This window comes from Serinus canaria, chromosome 6, assembly GCF_022539315.1.
Source record: "Serinus canaria isolate serCan28SL12 chromosome 6, serCan2020, whole genome shotgun sequence".
In the NCBI taxonomy this organism is placed as follows: Eukaryota; Metazoa; Chordata; class Aves; order Passeriformes; family Fringillidae; genus Serinus; species Serinus canaria.
In genome coordinates this window covers 16031473-16044502 of record NC_066320.1, presented here as the reverse complement: position 1 = coordinate 16044502, position 13030 = coordinate 16031473, and the positions used below count along the sequence as shown (strand labels likewise).

Sequence of the window (13030 nt, the reverse complement as noted above, 5' to 3'; positions counted from 1 at the left end):
CTGCTGCACTGTGCTCCTCAGAAATCCCGCTATGGCACCTATGCCATGCTGCTGCGGGCCAAGCTGAAGGCTGGCTCCGAGGACCTGGCAGCATTTGAGTCCACCCTCTTTGACACAGTGGGTGGGGAGGATGATGGCCTGAAAAAGTCCCGCTCCAGCCCCTCACTCAACGCAGAGCCCTCCAGCACGACCACCAAGGTGAAGCGCAACGTCTCAGAGCGCAGCGGCCGCCAGCCCCCTGGCCACCCCCAGAAGTCCTAAGTGTGGGGTCTCAGCTGCCTGCACTGCAGCTCTGTTCCTGTACCCCCGGCACGGGGGTGGAGGCTGTGTGCCTGCCGAGACCCTGCATGTGTCCGTCTGTCTGCGGCACGAGCTGGAGGGGGTGACAGCCCTTCTGCAGCCGCCAGCACCAGCCATGCAGGGCCATGGCCCCTCCACCGGAGACAGTGGCAGAGCAGGACGGACCCCAGTCCTTGCCTGCAGGAGCTGCCTGGCCCCATCAGACCTGTTCCTGCCCCTCCTTGTCCTGCACTTGCCTGCAGGACCTACTCTTGCTGCCCTGGGGAGAGGGAGCAACTGAAACCTACCCGCTGGGCTCAATTCTTCAATGGCTTAAAAAAAAAAAAAAAAAAGACAAATGCCGCAAAACAAAGCCAGCGGCCGCTTCTCCAGCTCCATTGTGCCATGGGGGTAGATGGGAGGGGGCCAGCCCTACACTGTCCCCTCTCCTAGGGCTGGTGGCCAGGGAAGCCAGGGCAACAGCACCTGGTCCCTTCCCTGCCACCTCAGTCACCTCTGCACCCTCCCCGCTTTCTTACAACTTTTGAACAGTTTTTGTGATACAGTTTTGCACTTTTTAGTACCAGATCAAGCTGACCACCAGGAAGGTTTTTTTTGGGGGCTACTTTTGATGCTTTTTGGGAACTGTTTAAAAAAAAAAAAAAACACAAACCCAGCCATATCTTGTAGGCAGTGCATTCTGGGGGAAAGGGGTTTTTAAAAGGACTCAGGGGGCGATCCAGCTCCCCACACCCCTGCCCTACAGCAAGCTGAGCGTGGGCTACTGTGTGTACTGCTGCTGCCTGCTCCCCAGCACCACTTCAGCACCAGCAACCCTTTGGGGAGACAGACCTGTGGCTGCCAGTTCCAAGGAGGCAGCCTTGAGATGGCAGCACCCATTGCTGCACGTGTGGCTGCATGGGAGGCTGATGCACCGGTGCTTCATGACCCCCATTTCCCGCCACCCACTGCTGGCAGCTTGGATGGGCTCTGTTTGAGGCAGCCTGGGTGTGAGCATCCTACCCAGGGCATGGTGGGCAGCAGTGTGTAAGTACTTGCCGTGGAGTGGTGACCCCTGGAGCCAGGGTTGATGTGAGGGTGCCCCTGCACTATGGGTCCAGTACAGGCTGGAGCCAGCTTTTCTTCCCATCTCTTTTCCAATGCATGGCTGGGATCTCAGCGGCTACCAGCAAAGCCTGGTCTGTAGTGCTGCAGTCCTCATGCTGCGGCAGCACTGGTGCAGCCCCGTCCTCAGCAACAGGCTCCCTCCTTGCCAAGGTGAGGGGCAGGCTGGGGCAGCCCTCACCACTCCAGGGTGGGCTGAAGGATGCTTGTCTAGAGCAAGGTGCAAGTGATGGAGCATAGCTGCAGGATTGTCCAAAAAGGGGTCCAGGCACAGTGAAGGGCTGTGACCAGGGGCTGGCACACACACAGTTCTCAGCCGCCTGGGACCTGCCTGGTTTCAGCACTGACTTTGCGAATGTGTCAAAACTTTTTATTCTGCTCTTTTGAGTCAATTGCAAAAAAAAACAAAAAAAAAACCAAAAAAATCCACCCTTGCCCCAGGTGGCTTGAGGGGGGTGGTGAGAAAAAAAAACAAACCTTTGTACAGCTTCTTCTCTCAGTTACTGAAGTAAAACTCGCTCTTCACTTCTTGGGTGCACTGTGTTTCTTCCCCACGGCTGGGGACAGCCCCAGCACTGAGGGATGCTGAGGAGGGGGTGGCAGCTGTCTCCTCACTGCCAGGCTTCAGACCCAGGCAGGGTTCAGGGGGGTTAGCACCCAGCTCATTGCTAGGGCTGGAGAGAGCGAGGGCAACAATTAATGGAACCTGTGTCCTTTTATTCAGAAGAAAAACCATTAAATAAGAGCAGAGACGGGCAGGAGCCAGCTGCATCCCATCCCCCTGAGTCCAGGCAGCCGGAGCCCTAGTCCAGAAGGCACTTGTGTGGGTAAGGCAAAGGGCAGTGCAGCTCCCTGTGTGGTCACAGGGGCTGCTGAATGGCTCCTCAGTGCACCTGTGGCTGCTGGCTGGGGGGCAGCTCACCCCCTGGCTTCAGGGCTAGTGTGGGCGCCTGCTCCTCCTCCACCGACTCACTGCCATAGGCACTGTCTTCCTTCAGCTCTGCAAAGGAATCCGCACATGCTCTTAGTGATGGGGCAATGGGAGGGGCAGCAGAGACACTCCCTGCCTACCAGCCCCAGCCCTCACTCTCTGTACCTGTGCTTTGCAGCTTCTCCAGTGCCTCGCTTTTGTGGAGCATCCTCACGGCATTGTGGAGCCCCATGGAGTCCAGTGCCTCCAGCAGTCCCCCCAGGCTGCCACCTGCCAGCTGTGGAGAGAGGGCACTGAGTAGGGCTGATGGCCAGACAGGCAGGGGGACAGAGGCACCCCAACCAGGCACTGACCTCGTAACTGCGCAGGAGGCTGACACTGGGCGAGGGCGTGTCCTTGTAGGTCTCCACGAGGCTGCACAGCCCCAGGCGCTTGGCCAGCTCGATCCAGTCTGACCCACTGCAGTCTTGGTTCAGCAGCTGCTCCAGCCCCTGCAGTGCCTCACTGTCCAGTGACAGGACCTTCCCTGTGTGAAAGAGGTGCCCCCATCACAGGCTGCCCATCCTTGCTGCCGGGAGGGTGGTGCTTCTGAGTTGGGGGCTGGGGGACAGAGGGGCTGCTCACCTGGCTGGGGGGCAGTGGGCAGTTCTGCCTCGGGCCCCTGCTGGGAGGCCTGCAGCAGGATCTCCCGCACCTGCAGACAGACATGGATGTCAATCTTCCAAAGCACTGCCCAGAACCCCCATTGCCTCCTCACACCTTGGATCTCTGCAGGATACGGAGGAGCACAGGAGCATCTCCTGGAACTCTGCTCCATCCATGCCATGGCCTGCACAGAAACTTTCCCAGTGAGTTTGTCCCACTGTGCCACACACCTTCTGGCTCCGAGTCAGGTCCAGGGACGTGTGGCAGCGGCGCTGCCTGTGCCCTGCCTGCCAGTGCCCCTGTGTGGAGAGCTTGGAACCGGTGCTGTGCTCTGCAGCCAGAGCTGGCTCCCCCAGATCCATGGCCAGCTCCTGCTCCTCAGGGTCAGTGTCTGTGTCACTACTGGCCTCTGACGAGGATAGGCTCATGGGCTCATCATTCTCACACAAAACATCTGCCCCTGTTGGGAAAGGTTGGCATGAGCCAGGCCCATGGGTCTGACCTTGTGCCTGGCACCACCCAGTACAGGCAGGCAGCGTTATGGTGAGGGAAAGGAAGGACAGTGCCTTACCAGCTTTAAGAAGCAGTTTGGTGAGGGTGGGGGAGCCTAGGCCAGCAGCCAAGTGCAGGGGGGTGTTCCCGGCAAAAGTCCGGCTGTTGATGTCTGCTCCTAGCTAAGAAAGGTGTGAGACCATGAGGATGGGCTGCCTGGGCACTGCTCCTCCCACACCCCAAGGCCTCAGGGGAGCCCCCACTTCTGCCAGGAGCCTGTAGGAGGCTGCACCCCATCCCTGTCCCACAGCCACCACTACACCAGCCACTCCATACCTTCTTCACCAGGTGGGTGGCCATGTTCAGGTTCTCCATCTCCACAGCCAGGTGCAGTGGGGTCCTCCCACTTTGCCTCTCCACTGCATTCACATCTGCTCCCGTCCTGACCAGCAGGTCCAGGCAAGCCAAACTCTTTGCCTTCACAGCCAAATGCACAGGCAGGAGGCCTGCAAGATTGGGATAGGCTCAGCAGCCTTCTGGTCAAGCCCATGATGGCACACTGGGGTTCTGCCCATTGCCCCTGAGCCACACTCACCATGGAAATCAGGCAGGCGGAGCAGATAAGGGGCAGCTGAGCCCAGGTGAGCCAGCAGCGTCCTCAGCATCTCTTCATCGCCAGCCGGGAGTGCCAGGTGCAGCAGGGAATTGCCATAGCGGTCCAGCAAGGTTGGGTCGGCGTGGGCTTGCAGCAGGAGCTGGACCACTTGGGGCTGCTTGGTGATGACTGCCAGATGCAGTGGTGTCTGCAGGACAGCAGCACATCCTCAGCAGCGCTCACAAGAGGAGCCAAGTCCTGCCCCACCATTCTCTCCAGTAGCTGCAAGTTGTTCAGATCTGCAGCCTCCCCTTAGCAGGAGCAGCTACAGGAGCCCCCAGGGTTGGAAAATAGGAGTGAGGGACTACTTCCAGGTAGAGGAGAACTGGCTGCTTTGAAAAACACATACCTGTTGCAGGTTATTGGAGATATTGATGATCTGCTGGCTGGGGATGCTAACAATGACATCGATCAGCTGCTTGATCACAGCTGTCTGTTCATGGATAATAGCGAGGTGCAAAGGCCTGTAGAGAGAGTGGGATGGTCCTTCGCTCAGCTCCATGCTTCTCCAGGTGCTCCCTGCTGCCCTCAGAGCCCCCATAATGGCTCTGACAGACAAGACCACCATGCCCTCCCTTCAAACCCCTCGTGTGCTCACGTGTCTCCATTCTCATCCTGTGATGCGGCCAGATGCCTCTGGACTGCCAGCAGCATGCGGGGGTCGGCGGTGACCGAGTAGTCAAGCAGGGCATGGGCATTGCGACGGGCTAACGCCAGCATCCACAGCTGGCACAGCTGGGCTGGGGGGCAAAGCAGAATGTCACCTCCAGGGCAGCAGCCCCATCCACCCTTCTGTATCCACAAGGTATGGAGAGCAGCACACAACCCCAAAAGGTACCCCGTCCATGCTTCCTCTCCTGCGCAATGTGCCCCAGCCCTCCCTCAAGCTCTGCTCCTCCTACCGTGCTTCTGCAGCTCCTTGCAGTACGTGCTCTCTTCTACAGGTGCCTGCCTGTCACTCCCAGGCCCTTCTGCCTCAGGGCCCTTCATCTGCACACCCCCCTGGTAGCCACCCACTGGGTGGGGGCCAGGCGAGTAGATGCTGTTGTAGGTCAGTCCAGAGGAATATGGGAAGCTGAGGTTCCCACCTGTGGGGCAAGGCAGAGGAGGGTGAGCAGAAGGGAGCCCCCAGGCCAGACCTCAGCCATCTGAGAGAGGAGGAGGAAGAGGCATCGCCACTCACCTCCTCCAGAGCCAAAGCCCCCAGCCCCCCCGCCGGCCCCCCCCATATGCGAGCCACCGCCAAAGTGCTGAGGAAACTGAGGCAGGACTTTCTTGCGCTTCCTCTCCACTTCTTCCTTATCTGTGGGGAGAGAGAGGCAGCAAGGTGAGAGGCAGCCCCAGCAGCAGGGGACATGCCAGCCTGCCTGGGTGGTGCTCACCTTCCACCACTGGGTAGTAGGTGAACTGCTTGGAGTCACTCACATCGCCTCCCCGCTTCCGCTTCAGCTGCAGGAAGACGGTGACAGGACGGTCGATCTTGGGCTTGTGGTAGGGGGGTGTGCGGAAGACAATGGCATACTGTGGGCAGGACATGATGGACATGAGGTTCTGCACATCCCTGAAGCTGGGGACAGGGCTGCCTCACCCCACAAGGCAGTCATCTGCCTTGAAGCAGAGCAGGACTCTCCCCACCTCCCCTGTACCTGCTTGTGCACATCTGTAGGAGAAAAGTCCCCAAATGCCTGCCAGCCGTTCTCATCATCCTCGTAGAAACGCACCTCAATGTCATCTGGGGAGAGAAGTGGCACTGGCACTGCCTGTCTCCTTGCCCCAAACAGGCTCCAAAGACAAAGACTCCTGACCACCCAGGGGCCTTGGACCTCTCCTGCTACAGCCTCTCCAGAAGGTTTCAAATGGAGAGAATGGCTTTACCTTTCTGAACTTTATCACACAGCAAGTAGACTTCATCTCCTCCCCGCACGGAGCCTGCTGTCTTATCCATCCGCGAGATCTTTAGGTTGGAAGCTCCGGGGGACTCTGCAGATCAAGAGGTTTTGGTAGTCTCTGTGCAGAAGTCCTTACCTCTCCTGCCCCATCCCTTTCCTGGACTGGCCCCACACTCACTGCTGTCATGGATGGGGTCTGAGATGACAGGCTGGAGAGCCAGCGTGAAGTTGCCACTGCTGTCACGGAGGTAGGCGGTGAAGCGCAACCGCACAATGCTCAGGTCCATCACCTTCTTCAGCTCCTTTGCCTCCAGCTCGATCTCACGCAGCTCCCCTTCTGCCAGGGCAGGGGGACAAACTGTCAAGGCTGTATGGGGGGACAGTGCTCCAGGTCCCCTTCCTACCCACCCCAGCCCCATGCTAAGCCCAGCCCCCAGCTGTCAGCCCACGGTGCCAAGGCCCACTGAGTCCCCAGGTTGCCCTCACCCGTCAGCAGGCGGCTCCTGTTGCGCATCTTCTGCTGCTTCAGCTTTTCCTTCATGATCTCCATCATATTCTTCTTGGTGACATGGAGCACACCCAGGTTGCTGAACCTGGAGAAGAGGGAAGAGGGAACCTTCTGGGATCTGGAAGCATCAAGGCCAGCAGCAACAAGCCCAAAGGGGCACATACTCCTCCAGCTGGAAAGGTCCTGAGCACAGATCGGCGCCACTCAGGCAGCAAGGAATCAGTGTGTGTGTGGCAGAAGAGAAGCAACTGCAGAGAAGAGAAAAGGAGCCCCAGAAACTCTGGGCTCCCACAGGTGACAAGTCCAGAGGGTTGTCAAGGACAAGACCAAGAGGACTGAAGGCCATGGGGATGCAAATGGTACTGAGCTGAGCCAGAGATGGATATGTAAGAGCAACTGCAGCAGTGGCAGAATAACCCTGTGACTCAGGCTGACTTCAAAAGTCATCTGCAAAGCTGGGGAGCTGCAACCTCAAAAACAGAAGCTCAAGATGAGCTGCATATGTCAAAACCCAGAGACAGGCAAAATGCTCAGGGGACAGAGTTGTAACAATGAACTACACACAGCTGACCTCATCCAGCAAACCCAGCTCCGGGGTGCACTAACCCCTATGTTCTCCCCATCTCAAAAGCTGCAGGCAGCACCCACAGCCACCTCACAAAAGCAAGAGGCCACCCTGGGTCCTCCTTGCACATACTGAGCAGTCATGTCCTTGGGTCCCACGATCGTGACACAGTTGCCAGCCTCGTTGCACTGCTTGCCCACCAGGCTGTGGGCATGTACACGGGGAGGGTCACTGTGTGTCACCAGGTCTACCTCGATCCGGGCCATCCCTGTGTAGTTACAGATCTGCAGGGAAGAAGGAGATGGGGGTCAGGTACAATAAGCCAGGAGCCTGAAGGATTCTCTACAAAGCCCTGTTATCCCTCCCCATGGCCACCACCCCTCCTGCTGCAGTTCTCCCATCCCTCCATCACCAGGACACACACAAGAACTTATTATAAATTTTCTGTCCTCCCTTCAAGGCTCCCTCCTGGTGCTCAAGCACTATTGGCTGAGGACACTGCTCCATGCCCTTTCCATGGCAGTGCTCACCTTGACAGTGGGATAGGTCTTGCGCCCCTTCTCACTGGATGCTCCTGGCAGCCCCCCATGGGAAGGGCCCTCGCAGCCGTACCGAAATCGAAAACCCCGCTGTGGAGGCAGAGATCAGGTCAGCAAAGGGTGGCCAAAGTCTGATACCATGAGAGCATGAGACAGTTACATGTCTTTACCTGGGGGACATCCTTACCTGCTTTGGCTGCTCAATAATGACAAGGTAGGGACCTTCCACTGGAGAACAGAAAAGAGAGGTACCAATGAGAAACATGGGATAACCAAAGTGCATGTTCTCACTAAGGATGCTGGAGATACAGGGACAGCACTGAAGGTGATGTGACCCCTGTCTATCCCATGGGGGTCCTCAGAGCCCTCAAACCCTGCGCTGTCACAGCCCAGCTGAAAACAGCAGTCAGAATAGCAGGAAGAGGAGGGGAGAGCATGCTCTGCCACTTGGGAAACAAGAGACCCCCAGGAGGTTACAGCCCAACCTGGCAGTCTCTGGTAGACTGAACAGTAGGGACAGATGGAAGAAGCCCCATCCTGGTGTCACAAGGCAGGGATTTCCAGCCAGCCCACAGTGGGACCAGTAAGGACAAAGTCTGTGGTGCTTCTGGCAACTAAAAGGCGTGAGTCAACCTGCTGGGAAACTCCACTGTAGCTGGGGATCCCTGGAAGGGTACAGCCAGAGGGGCCCTTACCTGTCTCCATCAGGGGCTCCTTCTGCTCCATCATGTGGGAGCCAAAACTGAAGTCATCATAGTCAATCCCATCCAGGCACTACGTGGGGGGGAGGGAAGGTGAATGTGAGGAGTCTGCTGGGGCTGGAATCCCCCAACTACCCTGTGGGGGTGATGTCAGTCTGGCACTGAACCCCATTCGGGAAGGCACAGATCCCCGTCTCTCCCCGGGAAGAGAGGCGGGCAGGTGCAGACCCCTCAGTGCCCACCCCTGGAGGCTGACACAGACCCTCCCGCCTCCCACCCAGGAAGCAGGCACGGACCCCCACCTCCCACCCCACCCGTGGGGTCGGGCACTGCCCCCTGCGCAGCTCCGGGGCCGGGACCAGGCAGCGACACCCCCCGGGCCGATCCGATCCGATCCGTGCCGCACTCACGGGTTGGAACTGCTCGTCCATGTCGGCGCGGGGCCGGCCGCCGGCCTGCGGGGAGAGGGGGGGGTGTTGAGCGGGGAGCGGGGCTGCAGGAAGGCACCGCCGCTCCGGAAAGTCCCTAGAAACCCCGCCGAGCCGGGAAATGACGGGACCGCGCGTCACCGCCCCGCCCCGCCCGCCGCGGCCGGGACACGGCTCGGCCCGGCCCGGGGCACGGCACGGGGGCCACGGAAGGCGAGGGTCGGCCCGGCACGGCTCGGAGCGGGGCTCTGCACGGCCCGGCCGCTCCTGCGCCCGCCGGCGGCCGCTCGGGGCAGCAGGACGGGCCGTCCCCTCCTCGCCTGGGAATTTTGGACTCGGAGCCTCGGGCAGGCTGGAAATCCCGGAGCACTCCCGCCCGCCTCCCCCGGGCGAGAACGCCCGGGCGCTGCCTGGAAGCTCCGGGGCGCCAGATGTGCCGTATTTTCCCCTCGGGAGTACGGAGGGATTTGCCCCACGCCGTCCCCGGCCGCCTGTCCCTCTACGCGTGCCAGTCCCGGCTGCGCTGCCATGAGCCCTTGCCCAGCAAGACCTGCAGTGCAGCACGGCTGAAAAGACCCGCCCGCGTCGTAATTCCCCGCAAAAACCCCTGGTTTCCCCAAGATCCCCACCCCACATCATCCCATCCCGCACAGAGATGTGTCTCCCGCACTGGGATGTCGTCTCCAAGCCCCTATGGACTCAAACAGGAGTCGCCCCAAAGTGCTGTCCCCAAGCCCACTGGCCCCCCCCGGATAAGGGAATCTCTCCAGGACGCTGCAGAGTCAGCAGCCCCTTGCAGGCACCCAAAGGGGTGCTTTCCCTCTCCCGAATTTCAACTTACGCAGCAGCCCCTGCATCCTTCCCGCGGAGGTGGCAAGAAAGAGGCATTTGCTATCCGAGTTCCCATTGCCTCCTTCCCACTGGCTTCAAAGTGGAAGGAGCAGCCGCAGAGCTCCCTGTGGGAGCATCTCCCACCACCCCAGCATTCAGCACTGGATGCTTCCCGCCGACCCCAGCAAGGCACTGCCAGCAGCAGGGGCCCACGACGCTCACACCCTCCTACTCACCGGGGAGGAAGAGGTTGGTCTCAGCAACCCGTTCAGCCCCAGCATGGCCACAGGGACTGCCAGTACCACAGACAGGAGTTCCGCTGGGGTCAAGGTCTGCCTGACCACAGAAAAACACCGGCGACTTCTAGCAAAGGGGCAGGATCAGGGGACAGCCTACAGGCACGCTCTGCATTTCTTCTCACTAACCAATGAAAAGAAAAAAAAAATCCCATATCTGACTCCACAATGCCCTCATACTATGAATTTCTGAATCAGTGGTTGCTGCAGGTCCCACTCAGGGGATTTTGAGTGTGTGGGAGAAGAGGGGAAGGAAGGGGATTGTTCAATCCGTGCGTGACTCATATTCTTCAGAAGCTGAACAGAGCCTTTTCAAGGAGATTTTTCAGCCACTCAGGTCTTCCAAAGGGACTGTCCTGTGACCTCAAGCCTGAGGTTTTTTCCTGGTTGGCCTGCCACCTAAGCATGGAGCCAACTGTGCAGCCTGAGACGTGGGGTCTGTGGGACCTGCAAGTGCAGGGAGGGTGCAAGGAGAAGGCAGAGATCCAGCACTGCAAAATGAGGTGAGGACCTTCCTCCTGCCATTCTGCAGGGGCTTCCGAAGGCCTAGGAACATGGACACAACCCCCTGCTGGTCTGTGGGAAGCAGCACAGACTGCCTGCTGTTGGGATCCCATTGATCATTCCACCTGGACAGCTTCAGCCTGCTACCAGCCAACCACCCCGTCTGCTGGGCACAGATCTTCCAGAGAGGTGAACAAAGGGACGAACAACCTTCCTCGGTGTGCTGGGAACAGCCACCTACCCTACCCACTGAGCCTGGTGGGAGAGCCCAGGCCTGAAGCTGCTGGATGACAACAGACTGTGCCTCTTGAATAGCACAACTCCCTTCTCTGGTGGCATCAGCTCACTTACTGCTGCCCAGGACACTTCTACTTGTTGCAGCAAACAGCACAGCTAAAGAATGTCATGGTCTTGTACCTGTGTCTCCCCATCCCACACAGCTCTGGCTCTCTCTGGAGGTTGCCAGCCATATCCCTGCATCCTTGTGCAGTGTGTGCTGGAGGAAGCCCACCTTACTTGCTGAGCAGAGATGGTATCACCACCTGCTTCCTTGTTCCTGGAAAAGCAACCTCAGGCAACCTCAGACCTCCTCTCAAGGTGAAGTTCTGCCTCCTGTGCCAAGCAGCATGCCTTTCTGGCCTCCAGGACTTGGGGCTTCCCCTAGGAGTGTAGCATATGCAGCTTTTATCCCCCATACATACCAGAAGGGAACACATCTCTCCTTCCTCCATCAGTAGCATCCCCTACTTTGTCTTCCCAACACATCTGCCCTGGATCATAGCCTTGAACTGCAGACCCCATTCACTTGGCTAATTCTCCCCATCTTCACACATTCCTAGGGTTCAGGAAGGATTCTCTGGGCATTGCTGAGAATGGGGGGAAAGAGCAGCAATCCAGCTGCAAGACAGTGCCCAGCGCAGCATCAGCTCCTTGCCCTGAAGCGCAGCACTGCCACAGTACCCTTGCCAGATGGCACAGCCTCCCTGTGCCAGCCACAGTGCTTCAGTTAAGGGCCAGCCTTTGGCAAACAGTGCAAGTTAAATCTAATCTTTTATGCCTGCAGCTCCTTGAACGTGACCTAGTAATGCAGGTGCTATTTTCTTTCCTCCCATGACAGTCGGCTGACTTGCAGAGCTGATGCCCTGCAGGCAGGAGGGAAACACACGTCAGCCTATCCGAGGCAGGAGTGTTTAGTAGCCATGGGAAAGGGTGCTCCAGAAATGCAGGAGGCAGCACAAGCATAGCCCTGCTCTGAACTGTGCTGGTGTACAGCTGACACGTTCCAGCCACTCAGCTGGCTGCTCCTTTAACACACTCTTCCCTTCGCATTTGATTTCCCTTGGGTCTGCTAACACCTGCAAACAATAGCCCTAAATACTTGGCTTGCTCTCTGCACAACTCCTGTGCTCTGCTCCATCCCTGGAGTCCCAACAGCTACTGGCAAGAGGCTGCTGAGTCTCTCTCTTATTGTGTTCAGAGTGACTTTGCTCTGAGACCCTTCCTGGAACCCAAGTCCTTGACCAGCAAGCATAGCAGAGAGAAATCCCCTCTCCCTGAAAGCTTTCTAAGCCTCCTCCTCCTGACAGCCTGCCTCTGGCCCCTGAAGCCATTTGTGTATCTCTGCATAAAATGCCGTTACTCCCATTATGGCTATCAAGTTGGTTTTGGCAAACCCCAACCACCCACTGATCTTCTGGTTTTCTCCTCTAAGGGCCTGTAAATCAGCTCCTCTGCTGCTATGAACTATTAATCTAGCTGTATGCCCTTAGAGAACCCCTGCCAGCGTCAGCCTGGTGTTCGCTGTCTTTCACTCTCTCCAGTTTCCACTCTGCCCACAGTACCACTACCGTGTTGGTGCTCACGGCTCCATTGGAGCTATAGCTTGCCGAGCCTGCGGGCACGGATCTAATTCCCCTCGGAGCGGGCAGCAGGCCAGCCCTGCTCCAGCGCAGGAGGGCTCAGGACGCAAGAGGGAGAGCTGCAGGATGGGGCAGAACAGAAAATAGGGAACTTCCCCACCGGCAGGGAAAATGGTGTAACCGCCAGCGCTGGGACTTGTCTCCTCTCCCCTCCGAGAGTGCAACTGTCTCTCCAACCTGGATCTTCCCAACACACCCCACCCCAGCTGGCCGCATGGCCGGCCAGAAGCAACCAGGGACCGGCTGGAGCGAGAGAGAGCCCAGGACCCTTCCGCTGGGATGGACAGCCCAAGCACAGGAATTTTAAACCTCGGGACCGCTCAACTCCCTTTCCCTGGGAACCGTTCTCCCGCTGGCGCGGGTAGCCCTGCCCGCCGCTGCTCGGACGCGTCCCCCCAGCAGCCCCAGGACCCACACCCCGGCCCGGCCGCTTACCTTCATCCCAGCCGCAGGCCGGCCGCTGCGCCCCGGCCGCGGTACCGGGAAAGTCCCGACCCGACTCCGCCTCCCGGGGCTTCCCGGACCCGGCTCCGCCCGGCGGAGACAGCGGGAGGGCGGACCGAGGGACCCCCGAAGGGACGGGCAACTCCAGGCTGCTGGATTCCTGCGACATCGCCTATCCGCCACCTGGCTGGCACTCGGGCTTATGGCTGTCCTCCGACGCGGGGGACTTGACCCTTCACCCCATTCCCATGGCCAGCTGCTACTCCAGCGGAGAAGGAC

The 13030-nt window shown here is 58.9% G+C and overlaps 2 protein-coding genes across 9 annotated transcripts in view; one reads left to right on the top strand and one right to left on the bottom strand.

Moving 5' to 3' along the window:
• The window catches only part of PSD (pleckstrin and Sec7 domain containing), a 35350-nt gene extending 33421 nt beyond the window's left edge, over positions 1–1929 (top strand). For both annotated transcript variants that reach the window (XM_030241334.2, XM_050976468.1), the window contains one exon: positions 22–1929. In XM_030241334.2, coding sequence (XP_030097194.1) covers positions 22–261 — 240 coding nt within the window. In that variant the 3' untranslated portion in view covers positions 262–1929. The remainder of the gene's footprint in view (positions 1–21) is intronic.
• A 171-nt stretch (positions 1930–2100) lies between these two features.
• NFKB2 (nuclear factor kappa B subunit 2) lies at positions 2101–12969 on the bottom strand. Of its 7 annotated transcripts, none has more exons than XM_050976470.1 (25): positions 12743–12969; positions 10900–11048; positions 9825–10008; positions 8632–8784; positions 8324–8402; positions 7816–7856; positions 7620–7718; positions 7222–7373; positions 6503–6609; positions 6195–6353; positions 6003–6107; positions 5774–5859; positions 5510–5648; positions 5311–5430; positions 5030–5215; positions 4726–4867; positions 4477–4591; positions 4068–4275; positions 3809–3978; positions 3552–3654; positions 3211–3440; positions 2960–3029; positions 2689–2861; positions 2501–2612; positions 2101–2404 (listed from the first exon to the last, which is right to left on the bottom strand). In XM_050976470.1, exons 3-25 carry the CDS (start codon positions 9867–9869, stop codon positions 2289–2291), a joined length of 2910 nt encoding a protein of 969 aa, XP_050832427.1. In that variant the 5' UTR covers positions 9870–10008; positions 10900–11048; positions 12743–12969; the 3' UTR covers positions 2101–2288. The 7 variants fall into 7 exon arrangements, with proteins under 7 accessions (XP_050832427.1, XP_050832429.1, XP_050832426.1 ...); XM_050976472.1 differs by having other exon boundaries at positions 10905–11048; XM_050976469.1 differs by lacking the exon at positions 10900–11048.
• Between the last annotated feature and the right edge of the window lie 61 nt (positions 12970–13030).

What these genes read in the sequence shown, in the direction of transcription:
- NFKB2 (XM_050976470.1), bottom strand. Translation starts at nt 9,869, where the DNA reads ATGCTGGGGCTGAACGGGTTGCTGAGACCAACCTCTTCCTCCCCG. An exon ending in CTACTACCCAGTGGTGGAAG is followed by an intron (nt 5,431 to 5,509) that starts GTGAGCACCACC and finishes CTCTCCCCACAG; the next exon opens with ATAAGGAAGAAGTGGAGAGG. An exon ending in GCCTCCTGCGCAGTTACGAG is followed by an intron (nt 2,613 to 2,688) that starts GTCAGTGCCTGG and finishes CTCTCTCCACAG; the next exon opens with CTGGCAGGTGGCAGCCTGGG.